Source organism: Parasteatoda tepidariorum, chromosome 5 (genome assembly GCF_982258835.1).
Source record: "Parasteatoda tepidariorum strain Cologne lab strain chromosome 5, Ptep-v5.0, whole genome shotgun sequence".
In the NCBI taxonomy this organism is placed as follows: Eukaryota; Metazoa; Arthropoda; class Arachnida; order Araneae; family Theridiidae; genus Parasteatoda; species Parasteatoda tepidariorum.
Genome location: NC_141759.1, coordinates 36,928,907 through 36,952,490, shown reverse-complemented (window position 1 = coordinate 36,952,490; position 23,584 = coordinate 36,928,907). Strand labels below are relative to the sequence as shown.

General features: G+C 30.0%; 1 protein-coding gene across 1 annotated transcript in view; it reads right to left on the bottom strand.

The window, feature by feature from the left end:
* Positions 1 to 628: 628 nt before the first annotated feature.
* Positions 629 to 23,584, bottom strand: part of LOC107452426 (macrophage mannose receptor 1) — a 77,342-nt gene continuing 54,386 nt past the window's right edge. Inside the window, exons 22-24 of the mRNA XM_087163678.1 lie at positions 23,087 to 23,254; positions 5,192 to 5,239; positions 629 to 919 (exon numbers count right to left, since the gene is read on the bottom strand). Of these exons, the coding sequence (XP_087019804.1) occupies positions 705 to 919; positions 5,192 to 5,239; positions 23,087 to 23,254 (431 nt within the window). The 3' untranslated portion in view covers positions 629 to 704. The remainder of the gene's footprint in view (positions 920 to 5,191; positions 5,240 to 23,086; positions 23,255 to 23,584) is intronic.

Genomic DNA, 23,584 nt, shown 5'->3' with positions numbered 1-23,584 from the left:
AATAATAAAATATACAAAAAAAAAATTATGGAACTGGACCAGAAACTCTATTAAAATATCAATAAAATTCAGATCATGAAACAGTAGTTTCAATATTAATTTCCAATCAAAATCACGCATTTCAGCTTTCTTGCATGGAGTTTCTGGTCCTGTAAACAAGGGAACAGGACCAGAAACTTCATTAAAATATCAATTAATTTCCAAACAAAATCGCACATTGCAGCTTTCTTGCATGGAGTTTTTGGTCCTGTAAACACGGGAACAGAACCAGAAACTCCATTAAAATATCAACAAAAGTCAGATCATGAAATAGTAGTTCAAATATTAATTTCGCAACAAAATTGCGCATTGCAGCTTTCTTGCATGGAGTTTCTGCTACTATTCGAGTAGGGGTTAGTTTTTTCTACTTTTATATTTTATTATTTAGTTTTTCCATTAACCACTAACTACAGAAAGGTTCCACAGTGTTAGCAGACAGTGTGTCCCTGAAGAAGTGTTTTTGCTAACATACAAATCTTTAGAATTTCGATTTTGTTTGTTTTTGGTTCCTAACTTTTTATTTAAATTGTTAACATAATGACACGTCATTCATCCAATGATTACTCTGAACAATGAATTTTACCAATAATTTCACATACAATGAAACAAATTTTATTTCACAATGAATAAATAATATGACACGATACAAAACGCTATTCGTTAATCTATCTTCTGTCGTCGTTAAATTCTACACTTGTCGAATCCACATTGTATAGGGCGTTATCAAAACTTACACTCTGAACCAACCGAAAAGGAATACGAAATCTATTTTTCCCAAAAGAGTTTCTAGCAAAATAAGCCCCGACAATTAGGCCGATGACCAGAAATGCAACCACAAAGATTCCAGCGATGGCTGCAGTTGATAAGCCACTTGATGAATCTGAAACATAAACAAACAATAATTAATTCCTACCAACGAATGCAATATCAGTAGACCAGAGAATACATTTTATTCTCGATAAGTTGCTAAAAAATAACTTGTTTGGAATAAGGCTCCTATACTATCAGAGCTGACCTATCAAGCAATATTGGAGCAAACAAGTTCGCAAGTTAAAGTTATTTTAGTATTAGTTATGTTATGCGCTTATGTTAGCTCTTTGCTTCAAAAATAAATGATAAGTCGGCCTGTCTAATTCTGGGGCTCTAGTTTGGAAAAGTGTGTTTACGACGTAAGTTCTTTCTAAATGCCGTCGGCATTTCGCATTGCGCCAAATTAATCGGAAAAACCTTCAGTATTTTTCAATTTGCCTGACATTTGAGCTAGTTACAATTAGCCTATAAAATAATATTACATTTACAATTAACCTATATTGCTTCAGGCTAATTATGAAATGAGCAAAGAACTACTAGTATAGACTGAATTTGCTTGGGTTTATCACAATAAGCCTTTACTAAGTCTATTTAGTCTTCATTTCTCATGACTTATTGTATATTGTCTGAAATGAATCAAACTAGTTGAGTAATAAATAATACATTTCCTAATAAGCCTTCAGGACACGCGGGCTCAGTGCAATATGGGTCTCAAACGAATGTCACTATATCATGATTATCCTGAGAAATAATATTTTTATAACTTCCTTATTAGTATTTTATACTCCCAGCAGTCTACTTCTCTAGCAATTCATCTCTCTCCAAATTATAGAAAAATACTTTACTTATGTAAGTGATTAAATGTCCCTTTTTTACTCCATTTGCATTCAAACTGCCCAGAAGCCAGTTTTAAAAAACAAAATCAAAGGTTATTTATTTTATCCATATACTATTTCACTGTACATTGTTAGAAGTTCTGGAGAATATTGAACGAGAATATTATTCAAATATGCTGCAACCTCAATATGGCACTAAGTTGAATAATTTCACAGAACTTTTCGATTAAACATGATTACACTTCAACTTGTGTTTAAACACAATGGTTCAACTTATACAGAAACATGATTCATTTTTTACACCTTATCATTGAAATGAAAAAAAAATTTATTATATAAAACATTTAAGAAACATGTTTCGAAAATGTGGTTAATTATTCTTACTAGTTCTAATGAAAGTGTTCGAGTGTAATTGCAACCACTTATCCAGAGGCGGATCCAGAAATTTTTCCTGGGGGGGAGGGGTCATGAACTCAGATCTCCCCTCCCCCACAATTAATTATTTTCGCTTCGCTTTATTTAAAAAAGAACTGGGCACCTGGGCCGCGCAGCGGCCCCTATCCCATACATAGTGACATATATACATTGTGTTTAAAAACATTTTGAAATTTTGCTACATTGTGGTGGTAAAAACAAAAAACAAAAATAATAAAATATATAAATTTACAGTTGATGATTTAGAGTTTACAGATTGATTATTTACATATTTGAAAATTCTATTGTAGTATTTTGTAATATAATATAATTTTTATTAGAGTTCTATTTGAAAGTTCTGAGTTTATTTAGATAATATACTGCACTGGAGTTACTAGGTGGCAGCACTTGCTACTGTTGGTTTTCAGGATTCTGGATAATCTAGATGAAGGAAGTTGATGAGGAATCTGGACACATGATGAAGAATAATCTGGATGAAGAATTGAGGAAGTTGATGAGGAATCAAGATGATGGATTGAAGACTTTGATGATTTTTTACAGTGAGAAATGCTTTGTTGTGATACTGGATGAAGAAGACGATGCAGGTTGATTTTCGGATGATTCTGGAGATTTATTGGAAAAGTGATGTCGGCTGGGGCCGAACCTGGGATCAGTGTGGTGGTAGGCGGATACTCTACCAATGAGGCTGTGATGATATATTACTATTTTTGTTGGTAATGATGAAAGGAGGCATCTGATGTATAAAAAGCTGCTATTGGTCTGAGGTGAGAATCTTTTTTGTAGTTTTCGAATGAGAGGATCTGGTTGAAATTGGCTGTTGTGCATTCTTCGGCTTTTTTGTAAAAATCTGCGTTTAATTTGTTGATATATTCAGAGAGAGGAGGGATTTTGAGGTCTTGGTGGATATTTTTATTTCGGATAAACCAGCGGGCACGGGTGATTTTTCTGAGGAGTTTATTCTGGGTTTGATTAAGTTTTTTCATTAAGTGATCTGGAATTGTTGCCCAGGCAGGAGAGGCATAGGTGAGGATAGGTCGGATCATGCTTGTATAAAGCAGTTTTCTGAGATTTAATGAGACGTTGGAATTTTGGATAAGTGGTTGTATAGAATATGCTGCTGCCATTGCTTTGTCGGTGATTTGTTTAACATGATCTGACCAGGAGAGTTTGCTATTGATGATTAAACCGAGATATTTTGCTTTCTTGACTATTGGAATAGGGGTATTAAAGAGTTTGGGTTTGTAATTTTGTTGGATTTTGATTCTTCTTTTTTGGATTATGAGGAGTTGTGATTTTTCTGCATTTACTTTGATTTTCCAGTGGTTGCACCAGTTTTCGACTTCTATTAGTTGATCCTGTAGTTTAAGTAAAGCTTGATTTGGATTTCTTGATTTAATTATAATTCCTGTGTCGTCTGCATAATAGGCTGTGATACTATTGTAGTCTGCTTTGTTTATGGGGAAGTCGTGTGTATATAGAATGTAAAGTATCGGACCCAGTATGCTGCCCTGGGGGACTCCAGCTGTGATTTTTCTTTGAGTTGATTTTTGATTTTGTAGGTTGACTTGAAAGGTTCTATTGGTTAAGTAGCAGGATAGTAATTTAATGATGCCGGGAGGAAAGTTTAATTGGATGAGTTTGTAGATTGTTCCGGTATGCCATACTTTGTCAAATGCCTTTGAGATGTCTATCATGAGGAAAACTATTGCTTCTTTGTTAATGAGTGCTCTGCCAATGTAGTCGATTATTCTAAGTAGCTGTTTTGTTGTGTCGAGTTTTTCACGGAATCCATATTGTTCGTCTGGTAATATTGTTAAAAGAGGTTTCATTCTATTGTATATTTTTCGTAGATTTTTCCGATGATGTTCAGTAGGCTTATTGGTCGATAGTTCTCAGGGCAGCTTGGGTTTTTGTTTCCTTTGAGAATGAGTATTACTGATGCGTTTTTCCAGATGCTAGGGAAGTAGTTTAGGATGAGGCAGCTGTTGATGATATGAGTGATTTTATTAATATAGTTGGGGGGGAGTAGTTTGATCATTATATTTCTGATGCCGTCCTCTCCAGGTGCTTTTTTATTTTTTAATTTTCGGATTATATTGTTGATTTCATAGTTTTCAGCTGGTTGGATGGTTTCGTTATTTGGATGGTCTTCATAAAATTTATTAACTGCTTCCACTATTGTGTTATGGTGGTTTGTATCAGAGTTTGAGTTTGGAGAGAACTGGTTTTGTAGTGAGTCGGCGAAGATTTCTGCTTTTCCTTCGATATCGTAGATGAGACTTGTTGGCCCTTAATTAATTATTTTTATAACACAAAATTATCTTTAAATAATTTTTTTTGAAAAAAAAACTGGGGTTTTTAATGCTAGTCTTCTCATTCATTTTCTTCATAATGAACAATAGAACAATACATAAATTCAAGTATTCAAAATCTTTAAATAATTAAAATAATGCGTTTTTTAGAAACTTTGGCAAATCTGTCAATGATTTTTTCAACATCAAAATCAATTTCTCGATGAATGTTTAATAACGCGAGTCCATTTAATCGTTCTTGATTTTGAGTTGCTCTAAGCTAAGTTTTGAGACGTCGAAGAGTTGAAAAGGAGCGTTCTGCTGTTGCTGCACTAACTGGCAGAGTTATTAAAATTCTCAACAACATATTGATTGACGGGTACAAATCGATGTCACAGGCATTAATAATCTTGAAAAGATCGTTGGGCACTTCAAGTCCTGCTTCTGTTTCACGCAGCCATTTTGCCACCCAAAGACGAAATTCTGTTTCGACAACTTTTGCGGAAGCATTTAAGAGATTCTTATAAAACTCGGCAGTTTCACGAACGGCTATAAGATCTTCTTCTGTAACAGTTTGACGAGGTAAAAAAACTCGTAGATTAAAAAGTTTCATCACATCTGGGGAAAGTCTGTCCTTTAAACCTGTTAAAATATTATCTAATAAAGGAATATAAATAGCCTTCCGAAAATATTCTTCAATTTGGGGGGGGGGGTCATGACCCCTATGACCCCCCACTGGATCCGCCACTGCACATATCCCTTATAATTGAAATTGCTTACCTGAAGAAAGTTGCGCATTTTCAGGAGCTGAATCTTCAATTTCTACAACTAAAAAAATAAAAGTTTTAGGCATCAATTAGTTTAAACATCAAAAAAAATTGATTTAAAATAACTACATATTCCAACTACATATTATGACTACATATTCTATTGTGTAAACGAATGTCATTTATTTTAAAATGATTGAATAAGCTATGAAATTTATTCAAACTTACATACATTGATGCAATTTTCCTCTGCTTGGTGGGAAAGTTTTCTCATTTGGTAGTAATGGTTTTATAAATAAAAAAATGTTTGATCTTCGGTCAGTAAATTTGATGGTTTAGTGAGACGCGGGAGTTGGAGAGCATAGCGGTCATCACGCTACTAACAAAAACTTTAAAATACAGAGCCAACACAATCATTAGCACATATAATTAAATAAAATATTTATATAAATGCATGATTATAAATTATTTCTTATATGTTGAAGGGCAACAGTCTGGATGAAAAATATTTGCTAACCTTCTGAATGAGTCTCAATTGTATTAGGGGGATAAAACAACACTTAAATGGTGACTATGCGGACGATTTGAATTGATATTAATTATATCCATCAAGAAGTTGGTTTAGTTTGACTCTGATTTAAGATTGAAAAAAACAATCTTGTGATACTCTGTAGTATCGCAGATTTAGATCTATGAATATAGTTTATAGGTTATCTTCAAATTAATATAACATACGAAAATAATGATTCAAACAAAGCAAACCTTAATCGATAATGAATCGATTAAGCAAGATGATTATAAATTATTTCTTATATGTTGAAGGGCAACAGTTTGGATGAAAAATATTTGCTAACCTTCTGAATGAGTCTCAATTGTATTAGGGGGATAAAACAACACTTAAATGGTGACTATGCGGACGATTTGAATTGATATTAATTATATCCATCAAGAAGTTGGTTTAGTTTGACTCTGATTTAAGATTGAAAAAAACAATCTTGTGATACTCTGTAGTATCGCAGATTTAGATCTATGAATATACTTTATAGGTTCTCTTCAAATTAATATAACATACGAAAATAATGATTCAAACAAAGCAAACCTTAATCGATAATGAATCGATTAAGCAAGATGATTATAAATTATTTCTTATATGTTGAAGGGCAACAGTCTGGATGAAAAATATTTGCTAACCTTCTGAATGAGTCTCAATTGTATTAGGGGGATAAAACAACACTTAAATGGTGACTATGCGGACGATTTGAATTGATATTAATTATATCCATCAAGAAGTTGGTTTAGTTTGATTCTGATTTAAGATTGAAAAAAACTATCTTGTGATACTCTGTAGTATCGCAGATTTAGATCTATGAATATAGTTTATAGGTTATCTTCAAATTAATATAACATACGAAAATAATGATTCAAACAAAGCAAACCTTAATCGATAATGAATCGATTAAGCAAGATGATTATAAATTATTTCTTATATGTTGAAGGGCAACAGTCTGGATGAAAAATATTTGCTAACCTTCTGAATGAGTCTCAATTGTATTAGGGGGATAAAACAACACTTAAATGGTGACTATGCGGACGATTTGAATTGATATTAATTATATCCATCAAGAAGTTGGTTTAGTTTGACTCTGATTTAAGATTGAAAAAAACAATCTTGTGATACTCTGTAGTATCGCAGATTTAGATCTATGAATATACTTTATAGGTTCTCTTCAAATTAATATAACATACGAAAATAATGATTCAAACAAAGCAAACCTTAATCGATAATGAATCGATTAAGCAAGATGATTATAAATTATTTCTTATATGTTGAAGGGCAACAGTCTGGATGAAAATATTTGCTAACCTTCTGAATGAGTCTCAATTGTATTAGGGGGATAAAAAAACACTTAAATGGTGACTATGCGGACGATTTGAATTGATATTAATTATATCCATCAAGAAGTTGGTTTAGTTTGATTCTGATTTAAGATTGAAAAAAACTATCTTGTGATACTCTGTAGTATCGCAGATTTAGATCTATGAATATAGTTTATAGGTTATCTTCAAATTAATATAACATACGAAAATAATGATTCAAACAAAGCAAACCTTAATCGATAATGAATCGATTAAGCAAGATGATTATAAATTATTTCTTATATGTTGAAGGGCAACAGTCTGGATGAAAAATATTTGCTAACCTTCTGAATGAGTCTCAATTGTATTAGGGGGATAAAACAACACTTAAATGGTGACTATGCGGACGATTTGAATTGATATTAATTATATCCATCAAGAAGTTGGTTTAGTTTGACTCTGATTTAAGATTGAAAAAAACAATCTTGTGATACTCTGTAGTATCGCAGATTTAGATCTATGAATATAGTTTATAGGTTATCTTCAAATTAATATAACATACGAAAATAATGATTCAAACAAAGCAAACCTTAATCGATAATGAATCGATTAAGCAAGATGATTATAAATTATTTCTTATATGTTGAAGGGCAACAGTCTGGATGAAAAATATTTGCTAACCTTCTGAATGAGTCTCAATTGTATTAGGGGGATAAAACAACACTTAAATGGTGACTATGCGGACGATTTGAATTGATATTAATTATATCCATCAAGAAGTTGGTTTAGTTTGATTCTGATTTAAGATTGAAAAAAACTATCTTGTGATACTCTGTAGTATCGCAGATTTAGATCTATGAATATAGTTTATAGGTTATCTTCAAATTAATATAACATACGAAAATAATGATTCAAACAAAGCAAACCTTAATCGATAATGAATCGATTAAGCAAGATGATTATAAATTATTTCTTATATGTTGAAGGGCAACAGTCTGGATGAAAAATATTTGCTAACCTTCTGAATGAGTCTCAATTGTATTAGGGGGATAAAACAACACTTAAATGGTGACTATGCGGACGATTTGAATTGATATTAATTATATCCATCAAGAAGTTGGTTTAGTTTGATTCTGATTTAAGATTGAAAAAAACTATCTTGTGATACTCTGTAGTATCGCAGATTTAGATCTATGAATATAGTTTATAGGTTCTCTTCAAATTAATATAACATACGAAAATAATGATTCAAACAAAGCAAACCTTAATCGATAATGAATCGATTAAGCAAGATGATTATAAATTATTTCTTATATGTTGAAGGGCAACAGTCTGGATGAAAAATATTTGCTAACCTTCTGAATGAGTCTCAATTGTATTAGGGGGATAAAACAACACTTAAATGGTGACTATGCGGACGATTTGAATTGATATTAATTATATCCATCAAGAAGTTGGTTTAGTTTGATTCTGATTTAAGATTGAAAAAAACTATCTTGTGATACTCTGTAGTATCGCAGATTTAGATCTATGAATATAGTTTATAGGTTATCTTCAAATTAATATAACATACGAAAATAATGATTCAAACAAAGCAAACCTTAATCGATAATGAATCGATTAAGCAAGATGATTATAAATTATTTCTTATATGTTGAAGGGCAACAGTCTGGATGAAAAATAATTGCTAACCTTCTGAATGAGTCTCAATTGTATTAGGGGGATAAAACAACACTTAAATGGTGACTATGCGGACGATTTGAATTGATATTAATTATATCCATCAAGAAGTTGGTTTAGTTTGATTCTGATTTAAGATTGAAAAAAACTATCTTGTGATACTCTGTAGTATCGCAGATTTAGATCTATGAATATAGTTTATAGGTTCTCTTCAAATTAATATAACATACGAAAATAATGATTCAAACAAAGCAAACCTTAATCGATAATGAATCGATTAAGCAAGATGATTATAAATTATTTCTTATATGTTGAAGGGCAACAGTCTGGATGAAAAATATTTGCTAACCTTCTGAATGAGTCTCAATTGTATTAGGGGGATAAAACAACACTTAAATGGTGACTATGCGGACGATTTGAATTGATATTAATTATATCCATCAAGAAGTTGGTTTAGTTTGATTCTGATTTAAGATTGAAAAAAACTATCTTGTGATACTCTGTAGTATCGCAGATTTAGATCTATGAATATAGTTTATAGGTTATCTTCAAATTAATATAACATACGAAAATAATGATTCAAACAAAGCAAACCTTAATCGATAATGAATCGATTAAGCAAGATGATTATAAATTATTTCTTATATGTTGAAGGGCAACAGTCTGGATGAAAAATATTTGCTAACCTTCTGAATGAGTCTCAATTGTATTAGGGGGATAAAACAACACTTAAATGGTGACTATGCGGACGATTTGAATTGATATTAATTATATCCATCAAGAAGTTGGTTTAGTTTGATTCTGATTTAAGATTGAAAAAAACTATCTTGTGATACTCTGTAGTATCGCAGATTTAGATCTATGAATATAGTTTATAGGTTATCTTCAAATTAATATAACATACGAAAATAATGATTCAAACAAAGCAAACCTTAATCGATAATGAATCGATTAAGCAAGATGATTATAAATTATTTCTTATATGTTGAAGGGCAACAGTCTGGATGAAAAATATTTGCTAACCTTCTGAATGAGTCTCAATTGTATTAGGGGGATAAAACAACACTTAAATGGTGACTATGCGGACGATTTGAATTGATATTAATTATATCCATCAAGAAGTTGGTTTAGTTTGATTCTGATTTAAGATTGAAAAAAACTATCTTGTGATACTCTGTAGTATCGCAGATTTAGATCTATGAATATAGTTTATAGGTTCTCTTCAAATTAATATAACATACGAAAATAATGATTCAAACAAAGCAAACCTTAATCGATAATGAATCGATTAAGCAAGATGATTATAAATTATTTCTTATATGTTGAAGGGCAACAGTCTGGATGAAAAATATTTGCTAACCTTCTGAATGAGTCTCAATTGTATTAGGGGGATAAAACAACACTTAAATGGTGACTATGCGGACGATTTGAATTGATATTAATTATATCCATCAAGAAGTTGGTTTAGTTTGATTCTGATTTAAGATTGAAAAAAACTATCTTGTGATACTCTGTAGTATCGCAGATTTAGATCTATGAATATAGTTTATAGGTTATCTTCAAATTAATATAACATACGAAAATAATGATTCAAACAAAGCAAACCTTAATCGATAATGAATCGATTAAGCAAGATGATTATAAATTATTTCTTATATGTTGAAGGGCAACAGTCTGGATGAAAAATAATTGCTAACCTTCTGAATGAGTCTCAATTGTATTAGGGGGATAAAACAACACTTAAATGGTGACTATGCGGACGATTTGAATTGATATTAATTATATCCATCAAGAAGTTGGTTTAGTTTGATTCTGATTTAAGATTGAAAAAAACTATCTTGTGATACTCTGTAGTATCGCAGATTTAGATCTATGAATATAGTTTATAGGTTCTCTTCAAATTAATATAACATACGAAAATAATGATTCAAACAAAGCAAACCTTAATCGATAATGAATCGATTAAGCAAGATGATTATAAATTATTTCTTATATGTTGAAGGGCAACAGTCTGGATGAAAAATATTTGCTAACCTTCTGAATGAGTCTCAATTGTATTAGGGGGATAAAACAACACTTAAATGGTGACTATGCGGACGATTTGAATTGATATTAATTATATCCATCAAGAAGTTGGTTTAGTTTGATTCTGATTTAAGATTGAAAAAAACTATCTTGTGATACTCTGTAGTATCGCAGATTTAGATCTATGAATATAGTTTATAGGTTCTCTTCAAATTAATATAACATACGAAAATAATGATTCAAACAAAGCAAACCTTAATCGATAATGAATCGATTAAGCAAGATGATTATAAATTATTTCTTATATGTTGAAGGGCAACAGTCTGGATGAAAAATATTTGCTAACCTTCTGAATGAGTCTCAATTGTATTAGGGGGATAAAACAACACTTAAATGGTGACTATGCGGACGATTTGAATTGATATTAATTATATCCATCAAGAAGTTGGTTTAGTTTGATTCTGATTTAAGATTGAAAAAAACTATCTTGTGATACTCTGTAGTATCGCAGATTTAGATCTATGAATATAGTTTATAGGTTATCTTCAAATTAATATAACATACGAAAATAATGATTCAAACAAAGCAAACCTTAATCGATAATGAATCGATTAAGCAAGATGATTATAAATTATTTCTTATATGTTGAAGGGCAACAGTCTGGATGAAAAATATTTGCTAACCTTCTGAATGAGTCTCAATTGTATTAGGGGGATAAAACAACACTTAAATGGTGACTATGCGGACGATTTGAATTGATATTAATTATATCCATCAAGAAGTTGGTTTAGTTTGACTCTGATTTAAGATTGAAAAAAACAATCTTGTGATACTCTGTAGTATCGCAGATTTAGATCTATGAATATACTTTATAGGTTCTCTTCAAATTAATATAACATACGAAAATAATGATTCAAACAAAGCAAACCTTAATCGATAATGAATCGATTAAGCAAGATGATTATAAATTATTTCTTATATGTTGAAGGGCAACAGTCTGGATGAAAAATATTTGCTAACCTTCTGAATGAGTCTCAATTGTATTAGGGGGATAAAACAACACTTAAATGGTGACTATGCGGACGATTTGAATTGATATTAATTATATCCATCAAGAAGTTGGTTTAGTTTGATTCTGATTTAAGATTGAAAAAAACTATCTTGTGATACTCTGTAGTATCGCAGATTTAGATCTATGAATATAGTTTATAGGTTATCTTCAAATTAATATAACATACGAAAATAATGATTCAAACAAAGCAAACCTTAATCGATAATGAATCGATTAAGCAAGATGATTATAAATTATTTCTTATATGTTGAAGGGCAACAGTCTGGATGAAAAATATTTGCTAACCTTCTGAATGAGTCTCAATTGTATTAGGGGGATAAAACAACACTTAAATGGTGACTATGCGGACGATTTGAATTGATATTAATTATATCCATCAAGAAGTTGGTTTAGTTTGACTCTGATTTAAGATTGAAAAAAAACAATCTTGTGATACTCTGTAGTATCGCAGATTTAGATCTATGAATATAGTTTATAGGTTATCTTCAAATTAATATAACATACGAAAATAATGATTCAAACAAAGCAAACCTTAATCGATAATGAATCGATTAAGCAAGATGATTATAAATTATTTCTTATATGTTGAAGGGCAACAGTCTGGATGAAAAATATTTGCTAACCTTCTGAATGAGTCTCAATTGTATTAGGGGGATAAAACAACACTTAAATGGTGACTATGCGGACGATTTGAATTGATATTAATTATATCCATCAAGAAGTTGGTTTAGTTTGACTCTGATTTAAGATTGAAAAAAACAATCTTGTGATACTCTGTAGTATCGCAGATTTAGATCTATGAATATACTTTATAGGTTCTCTTCAAATTAATATAACATACGAAAATAATGATTCAAACAAAGCAAACCTTAATCGATAATGAATCGATTAAGCAAGATGATTATAAATTATTTCTTATATGTTGAAGGGCAACAGTCTGGATGAAAAATATTTGCTAACCTTCTGAATGAGTCTCAATTGTATTACGGGGATAAAACAACACTTAAATGGTGACTATGCGGACGATTTGAATTGATATTAATTATATCCATCAAGAAGTTGGTTTAGTTTGATTCTGATTCAAGATTGAAAAAAACTATCTTGTGATACTCTGTAGTATCGCAGATTTAGATCTATGAATATAGTTTATAGGTTCTCTTCAAATTAATATAACATACGAAAATAATGATTCAAACAAAGCAAAAAATAATCGATAATGAATCGATTAAGCAAGATGATTATAAATTATTTCTTATATGTTGGATGGCAACAATCTGGATAAAAAACAGAACAGCTATGGTAAATAAAATACTTGCTAACCTTCTGAATAAGTCTCAATTGTATTAGGGGGATAAAACAACACTTAAATGGTGACTATGCGGACGATTTGAATTGATATTAATTATATCCATCAAGAAGTTGGTTTAGTTTGATTCTGATTTAAGATTGAAAAAAACTATCTTGTGATACTCTGTAGTATCGCAGATTTAGATCTATGAATATAGTTTATAGGTTCTCTTCAAATTAATATAACATACGAAAATAATGATTCAAACAAAGCAAAAAATAATCGATAATGAATCGATTAAGCAAGATGATTATAAATTATTTCTTATATGTTGGATGGCAACAATCTGGATAAAAAACAGAACAGCTATGGTAAATAAAATACTTGCTAACCTTCTGAATAAGTCTCAATTGTATTAGGGGGATAAAACAACACTTAAATGGTGACTATGCGGACGATTTGAATTGATATTAATTATATCCATCAAGAAGTTGGTTTAGTTTGACTCTGATTTAAGATTGAAAAAAACAATCTTGTGATACTCTGTAGTATCGCAGATTTAGATCTATGAATATAGTTTATAGGTTCTCTTCAAATTAATATAACATACGAAAATAATGATTCAAACAAAGCAAACCTTAATCGATAATGAATCGATTAAGCAAGATGATTATAAATTATTTCTTATATGTTGGATGGCAACAATCTGGATAAAAAACAGAACAGCTATGGTAAATAAAATACTTGCTAACCTTCTGAATAAGTCTCAATTGTATTAGGGGGATAAAACAACACTTAAATGGTGACTATGCGGACGATTTGAATTGATATTAATTATATCCATCAAGAAGTTGGTTTAGTTTGATTCTGATTTAAGATTGAAAAAAACTATCTTGTGATACTCTGTAGTATCGCAGATTTAGATCTATGAATATAGTTTATAGGTTCTCTTCAAATTAATATAACATACGAAAATAATGATTCAAACAAAGCAAAAAATAATCGATAATGAATCGATTAAGCAAGATGATTATAAATTATTTCTTATATGTTGGATGGCAACAATCTGGATAAAAAACAGAACAGCTATGGTAAATAAAATACTTGCTAACCTTCTGAATAAGTCTCAATTGTATTAGGGGGATAAAACAACACTTAAATGGTGACTATGCGGACGATTTGAATTGATATTAATTATATCCATCAAGAAGTTGGTTTAGTTTGATTCTGATTTAAGATTGAAAAAAACTATCTTGTGATACTCTGTAGTATCGCAGATTTAGATCTATGAATATAGTTTATAGGTTCTCTTCAAATTAATATAACATACGAAAATAATGATTCAAACAAAGCAAACCTTAATCGATAATGAATCGATTAAGCAAGATGATTATAAATTATTTCTTATATGTTGAAGGGCAACAGTCTGGATGAAAAATATTTGCTAACCTTCTGAATGAGTCTCAATTGTATTAGGGGGATAAAACAACACTTAAATGGTGACTATGCGGACGATTTGAATTGATATTAATTATATCCATCAAGAAGTTGGTTTAGTTTGATTCTGATTTAAGATTGAAAAAAACTATCTTGTGATACTCTGTAGTATCGCAGATTTAGATCTATGAATATAGTTTATAGGTTCTCTTCAAATTAATATAACATACGAAAATAATGATTCAAACAAAGCAAACCTTAATCGATAATGAATCGATTAAGCAAGATGATTATAAATTATTTCTTATATGTTGAAGGGCAACAGTCTGGATGAAAAATATTTGCTAACCTTCTGAATGAGTCTCAATTGTATTAGGGGGATAAAACAACACTTAAATGGTGACTATGCGGACGATTTGAATTGATATTAATTATATCCATCAAGAAGTTGGTTTAGTTTGATTCTGATTTAAGATTGAAAAAAACTATCTTGTGATACTCTGTAGTATCGCAGATTTAGATCTATGAATATAGTTTATAGGTTATCTTCAAATTAATATAACATACGAAAATAATGATTCAAACAAAGCAAACCTTTATCGATAATGAATCGATTAAGCAAGATGATTATAAATTATTTCTTATATGTTGAAGGGCAACAGTCTGGATGAAAAATATTTGCTAACCTTCTGAATGAGTCTCAATTGTATTAGGGGGATAAAACAACACTTAAATGGTGACTATGCGGACGATTTGAATTGATATTAATTATATCCATCAAGAAGTTGGTTTAGTTTGACTCTGATTTAAGATTGAAAAAAACAATCTTGTGATACTCTGTAGTATCGCAGATTTAGATCTATGAATATACTTTATAGGTTCTCTTCAAATTAATATAACATACGAAAATAATGATTCAAACAAAGCAAACCTTAATCGATAATGAATCGATTAAGCAAGATGATTATAAATTATTTCTTATATGTTGAAGGGCAACAGTCTGGATGAAAAATATTTGCTAACCTTCTGAATGAGTCTCAATTGTATTAGGGGGATAAAACAACACTTAAATGGTGACTATGCGGACGATTTGAATTGATATTAATTATATCCATCAAGAAGTTGGTTTAGTTTGATTCTGATTTAAGATTGAAAAAAACTATCTTGTGATACTCTGTAGTATCGCAGATTTAGATCTATGAATATAGTTTATAGGTTATCTTCAAATTAAATATAACATACGAAAATAATGATTCAAACAAAGCAAACCTTAATCGATAATGAATCGATTAAGCAAGATGATTATAAATTATTTCTTATATGTTGAAGGGCAACAGTCTGGATGAAAAATATTTGCTAACCTTCTGAATGAGTCTCAATTGTATTAGGGGGATAAAACAACACTTAAATGGTGACTATGCGGACGATTTGAATTGATATTAATTATATCCATCAAGAAGTTGGTTTAGTTTGACTCTGATTTAAGATTGAAAAAAACAATCTTGTGATACTCTGTAGTATCGCAGATTTAGATCTATGAATATAGTTTATAGGTTATCTTCAAATTAATATAACATACGAAAATAATGATTCAAACAAAGCAAACCTTAATCGATAATGAATCGATTAAGCAAGATGATTATAAATTATTTCTTATATGTTGAAGGGCAACAGTCTGGATGAAAAATATTTGCTAACCTTCTGAATGAGTCTCAATTGTATTAGGGGGATAAAACAACACTTAAATGGTGACTATGCGGACGATTTGAATTGATATTAATTATATCCATCAAGAAGTTGGTTTAGTTTGACTCTGATTTAAGATTGAAAAAAACAATCTTGTGATACTCTGTAGTATCGCAGATTTAGATCTATGAATATACTTTATAGGTTCTCTTCAAATTAATATAACATACGAAAATAATGATTCAAACAAAGCAAACCTTAATCGATAATGAATCGATTAAGCAAGATGATTATAAATTATTTCTTATATGTTGAAGGGCAACAGTCTGGATGAAAAATATTTGCTAACCTTCTGAATGAGTCTCAATTGTATTAGGGGGATAAAACAACACTTAAATGGTGACTATGCGGACGATTTGAATTGATATTAATTATATCCATCAAGAAGTTGGTTTAGTTTGATTCTGATTTAAGATTGAAAAAAACTATCTTGTGATACTCTGTAGTATCGCAGATTTAGATCTATGAATATAGTTTATAGGTTCTCTTCAAATTAATATAACATACGAAAATAATGATTCAAACAAAGCAAAAAATAATCGATAATGAATCGATTAAGCAAGATGATTATAAATTATTTCTTATATGTTGGATGGCAACAATCTGGATAAAAAACAGAACAGCTATGGTAAATAAAATACTTGCTAACCTTCTGAATAAGTCTCAATTGTATTAGGGGGATAAAACAACACTTAAATGGTGACTATGCGGACGATTTGAATTGATATTAATTATATCCATCAAGAAGTTGGTTTAGTTTGACTCTGATTTAAGATTGAAAAAAACAATCTTGTGATACTCTGTAGTATCGCAGATTTAGATCTATGAATATAGTTTATAGGTTCTCTTCAAATTAATATAACATACGAAAATAATGATTCAAACAAAGCTAACCTTAATCGATAATGAATCGATTAAGCAAGATGATTATAAATTATTTCTTATATGTTGGATGGCTACAATCTGGATAAAAAACAGAACAGCTATGGTAAATAAAATACTTGCTAACCTTCTGAATAAGTCTCAATTGTATTAGGGGGATAAAACAACACTTAAATGGTGACTATGCAGACGATTTGAATTGATATTAATTATATCCATCAAGAAGTTGGTTTAGTTTGATTCTGATTTAAGATTGAAAAAAACTATCTTGTGATACTCTGTAGTATCGCAGATTTAGATCTATGAATATAGTTTATAGGTTCTCTTCAAATTAATATAACATACGAAAATAATGATTCAAACAAAGCAAAAAATAATCGATAATGAATCGATTAAGCAAGATGATTATAAATTATTTCTTATATGTTGGATGGCAACAATCTGGATAAAAAACAGAACAGCTATGGTAAATAAAATACTTGCTAACCTTCTGAATAAGTCTCAATTGTATTAGGGGGATAAAACAACACTTAAATGGTGACTATGCGGACGATTTGAATTGATATTAATTATATCCATCAAGAAGTTGGTTTAGTTTGACTCTGATTTAAGATTGAAAAAAACTATCTTGTGATACTCTGTAGTATCGCAGATTTAGATCTATGAATATAGTTTATAGGTTCTCTTCAAATTAATATAACATACGAAAATAATGATTCAAACAAAGCAAACCTTAATCGATAATGAATCGATTAAGCAAGATGATTATAAATTATTTCTTATATGTTGGATGGCAACAATCTGGATAAAAAACAGAACAGCTATGGTAAATAAAATACTTGCTAACCTTCTGAATAAGTCTCAATTGTATTAGGGGGATAAAACAACACTTAAATGGTGACTATGCGGACGATTTGAATTGATATTAATTATATCCATCAAGAAGTTGGTTTAGTTTGATTCTGATTTAAGATTGAAAAAAACTATCTTGTGATACTCTGTAGTATCGCAGATTTAGATCTATGAATATAGTTTATAGGTTCTCTTCAAATTAATATAACATACGAAAATAATGATTCAAACAAAGCAAAAAATAATCGATAATGAATCGATTAAGCAAGATGATTATAAATTATTTCTTATATGTTGGATGGCAACAATCTGGATAAAAAACAGAACAGCTATGGTAAATAAAATACTTGCTAACCTTCTGAATAAGTCTCAATTGTATTAGGGGGATAAAACAACACTTAAATGGTGACTATGCGGACGATTTGAATTGATATTAATTATATCCATCAAGAAGTTGGTTTAGTTTGACTCTGATTTAAGATTGAAAAAAACTATCTTGTGATACTCTGTAGTATCGCAGATTTAGATCTATGAATATAGTTTATAGGTTCTCTTCAAATTAATATAACATACGAAAATAATGATTCAAACAAAGCAAAAAATAATCGATAATGAATCGATTAAGCAAGATGATTATAAATTATTTCTTATATGTTGGATGGCAACAATCTGGATAAAAAACAGAACAGCTATGGTAAATAAAATACTTGCTAACCTTCTGAATAAGTCTCAATTGTATTAGGGGGATAAAACAACACTTAAATGGTGACTATGCGGGCGATTTGAATTGATATTAATTATATCCATCAAGAAGTTGGTTTAGTTTGACTCTGATTTAAGATTGAAAAAAACTATCTTGTGATACTCTGTAGTATCGCAGATTTAGATCTATGAATATAGTTTATAGGTTCTCTTCAAATTAATATAACATACGAAAATAATGATTCAAACAAAGCAAAAAATAATCGATAATGAATCGATTAAGCAAGATGATTATAAATTATTTCTTATATGTTGGATGGCAACAATCTGGATAAAAAACAGAACAGCTATGGTAAATAAAATACTTGCTAACCTTCTGAATAAGTCTCAATTGTATTAGGGGGATAAAACAACACTTAAATGGTGACTATGCGGACGATTTGAATTGATATTAATTATATCCATCAAGAAGTTGGTTTAGTTTGATTCTGATTTAAGATTGAAAAAAACTATCTTGTGATACTCTGTAGTATCGCAGATTTAGATCTATGAATATAGTTTATAGGTTCTCTTCAAATTAATATAACATACGAAAATAATGATTCAAACAAAGCAAAAAATAATCGATAATGAATCGATTAAGCAAGATGATTATAAATTATTTCTTATATGTTGGATGGCAACAATCTGGATAAAAAACAGAACAGCTATGGTAAATAAAATACTTGCTAACCTTCTGAATAAGTCTCAATTGTATTAGGGGGATAAAACAACACTTAAATGGTGACTATGCGGACGATTTGAATTGATATTAATTATATCCATCAAGAAGTTGGTTTAGTTTGACTCTGATTTAAGATTGAAAAAAACTATCTTGTGATACTCTGTAGTATCGCAGATTTAGATCTATGAATATAGTTTATAGGTTCTCTTCAAATTAATATAACATACGAAAATAATGATTCAAACAAAGCAAAAAATAATCGATAATGAATCGATTAAGCAAGATGATTATAAATTATTTCTTATATGTTGGATGGCAACAATCTGGATAAAAAACAGAACAGCTATGGTAAATAAAATACTTGCTAACCTTCTGAATAAGTCTCAATTGTATTAGGGGGATAAAACAACACTTAAATGGTGACTATGCGGACGATTTGAATTGATATTAATTATATCCATCAAGAAGTTGGTTTAGTTTGACTCTGATTTAAGATTGAAAAAAACTATCTTGTGATACTCTGTAGTATCGCAGATTTAGATCTATGAATATAGTTTATAGGTTCTCTTCAAATTAATATAACATACGAAAATAATGATTCAAACAAAGCAAAAAATAATCGATAATGAATCGATTAAGCAAGATGATTATAAATTATTTCTTATATGTTGGATGGCAACAATCTGGATAAAAAACAGAACAGCTATGGTAAATAAAATACTTGCTAACCTTCTGAATAAGTCTCAATTGTATTAGGGGGATAAAACAACACTTAAATGGTGACTATGCGGACGATTTGAATTGATATTAATTATATCCATCAAGAAGTTGGTTTAGTTTGACTCTGATTTAAGATTGAAAAAAACTATCTTGTGATACTCTGTAGTATCGCAGATTTAGATCTATGAATATAGTTTATAGGTTCTCTTCAAATTAATATAACATACGAAAATAATGATTCAAACAAAGCAAAAAATAATCGATAATGAATCGATTAAGCAAGATGATTATAAATTATTTCTTATATGTTGGATGGCAACAATCTGGATAAAAAACAGAACAGCTATGGTAAATAAAATACTTGCTAACCTTCTGAATAAGTCTCAATTGTATTAGGGGGATAAAACAACACTTAAATGGTGACTATGCGGACGATTTGAATTGATATTAATTATATCCATCAAGAAGTTGGTTTAGTTTGATTCTGATTTAAGATTGAAAAAAACTATCTTGTGATACTCTGTAGTATCGCAGATTTAGATCTATGAATATAGTTTATAGGTTCTCTTCAAATTAATATAACATACGAAAATAATGATTCAAACAAAGCAAAAAATAATCGATAATGAATCGATTAAGCAAGATGATTATAAATTATTTCTTATATGTTGGATGGCAACAATCTGGATAAAAAACAGAACAGCTATGGTAAATAAAATACTTGCTAACCTTCTGAATAAGTCTCAATTGTATTAGGGGGATAAAACAACACTTAAATGGTGACTATGCGGACGATTTGAATTGATATTAATTATATCCATCAAGAAGTTGGTTTAGTTTGATTCTGATTTAAGATTGAAAAAAACTATCTTGTGATACTCTGTAGTATCGCAGATTTAGATCTATGAATATAGTTTATAGGTTCTCTTCAAATTAATATAACATACGAAAATAATGATTCAAACAAAGCAAAAAATAATCGATAATGAATCGATTAAGCAAGATGATTATAAATTATTTCTTATATGTTGGATGGCAACAATCTGGATAAAAAACAGAACAGCTATGGTAAATAAAATACTTGCTAACCTTCTGAATAAGTCTCAATTGTATTAGGGGGATAAAACAACACTTAAATGGTGACTATGCGGACGATTTGAATTGATATTAATTATATCCATCAAGAAGTTGGTTTAGTTTGATTCTGATTTAAGATTGAAAAAAACTATCTTGTGATACTCTGTAGTATCGCAGATTTAGATCTATGAATATAGTTTATAGGTTCTCTTCAAATTAATATAACATACGAAAATAATGATTCAAACAAAGCAAACCTTAATCGATAATGAATCGATTAAGCAAGATGATTATAAATTATTTCTTATATGTTGAAGGGCAACAGTCTGGATGAAAAATATTTGCTAACCTTCTGAATGAGTCTCAATTGTATTAGGGCGATAAAACAACACTTCAAGATCATGGTTGAAATAAATTTTATAAGCTTATAATAAATCTAAGTGAAATAAAATCAATAAACGAGAAAGAATTATATATCAAAAATTTCGATGTGCGATATAATGATGTATTTAAGTTACTTCACGTTAATTAACGTTCTAACTTATGTGGAGAAACTTAGCTCAGCTTTAACAAGCCCATTTTGTTTTTAAACGAACAGCTAACGCTGACGTCATAAGTCCCATGTGTGGGCTCTTCTTGAAATTCAAGTACCCTATTGTAATTTAATTACAGTTTCGCTACCTCTGGATTAATCCTTCTAGGAAATAGTAAAAAATGGTAGCTATGCATATGTCATTTATCACTCAGGAACTCAATAAATGTAATGAAATTTTTCCAATAAAATATTTCTTAACACTAGGTTTACAGGACGAGTCATTTGGACGCATTTCGAATTTTATGAGGAAAATTACAAAACCCGTTTGCATTTTTATTTTATCTCTTGTAGTGACTTTTATCCATTGATCGAGGTAAATATATATTGAAGTCTATTTTCGTCAAAAGCGTTGAAATTCTCTTTGTGGTATACCTATCTCTACCAATATGCGTCAATTTGACGCGATCGTAATTTAGGCAAAATTTTGAGCAAACATGCAAACATCACATCAATAATAAATAGGAATGAACCGACAACACTTCGATCCGTTATCCGATATCGTTATCTCAAATGAAACAAGCGATAAACAACTGTTGCCGATTAGCAATAATAAAAAGAACAAACGCAGAATGTCAATGTCAGAGTCAGATTTTGAAAGTTTCTGTTACTTAGTTCGAGTATTGAAAAATAAAATACTAGAATATTTCATGAATATATATCTCACATTTTTTTCTTATAGTATATGATGCCAACTGCTCCAGACACGACAAAATAATTTTAAAAAGTGGTAAATAACTACTAAATAAATTTTGCAAATATAAAGAGGTGAATTATATAAGCCTGCGAATTATTTAGAAATAGTGGTGGATAAAAATCTACTAAATTGAATTTATTAAACCAAAAATCACAATTGATAAACTACCACTTGAAATATATATTTGGTGTCCGGAGCAAGTTTGGCATCTTTGTAAGTACTGTTATATGTATTCGCACATGCGTCAAATTGACGCTTGTTCGTGGAGATAAGTATATAAGAGACGTCCGTAAACCTAGTGTTAATGGTAAAAAAATCTGTGAAGTGGGTATATCTTATTACTTATCAAATACACACATTTATGTATTTTGTTACTTCTCTTGAATAAGAATGCGCTCTCCATTTAAGGACCCCATTCAAGAATATTGAAAATAATATTAAATTAACAATTTCGGTCAGGATGGTGGTCAAGAAATTTGATAGCAAAAATTGTTCTATCAATTTACTTTGTTCTTCGAAATTCACTTTGTAATATGTTAACAATAAAAATACTTCACCTTTCCTAATTTGGCAAGCAGTTAGACGCGTCACAAGACATGAAACTGTTCTCCACTTTAAGGTTTCCATATCCATTTGAGCACATCTATCTTCATTATCGACCACTGGTTCTTCAACATCCCAGTTAACATAATCAACAGGTGACCCATCAGACCATATGAAACCACCTGCTCAGTTTGAAATTTAAAAAAAGTAAAGAGAACAATGTTAACATCTCAATTAAATTTATAGTTTTTTTTTTTGTTTTTAAGGAAGTTTTTATCTATATGGGGTGTCCCATTAATTATGAAACAAGCTTAAAGGGGAGGTAGCATACGTCTAAAGCGTAACAACTCATGTCCGAAAATGTCGTCATATACCACCAGAGGCTTCTCCTCAGTTGGAGCTAACTGCTCTTGTGCATTTAAAACGTCACTTTTAATAGATACATTTTCATAATTTCATGTTGATTTTGCGTTTTCAAACAATTATTGTCAAAAATCGTATTCAAATAGGCA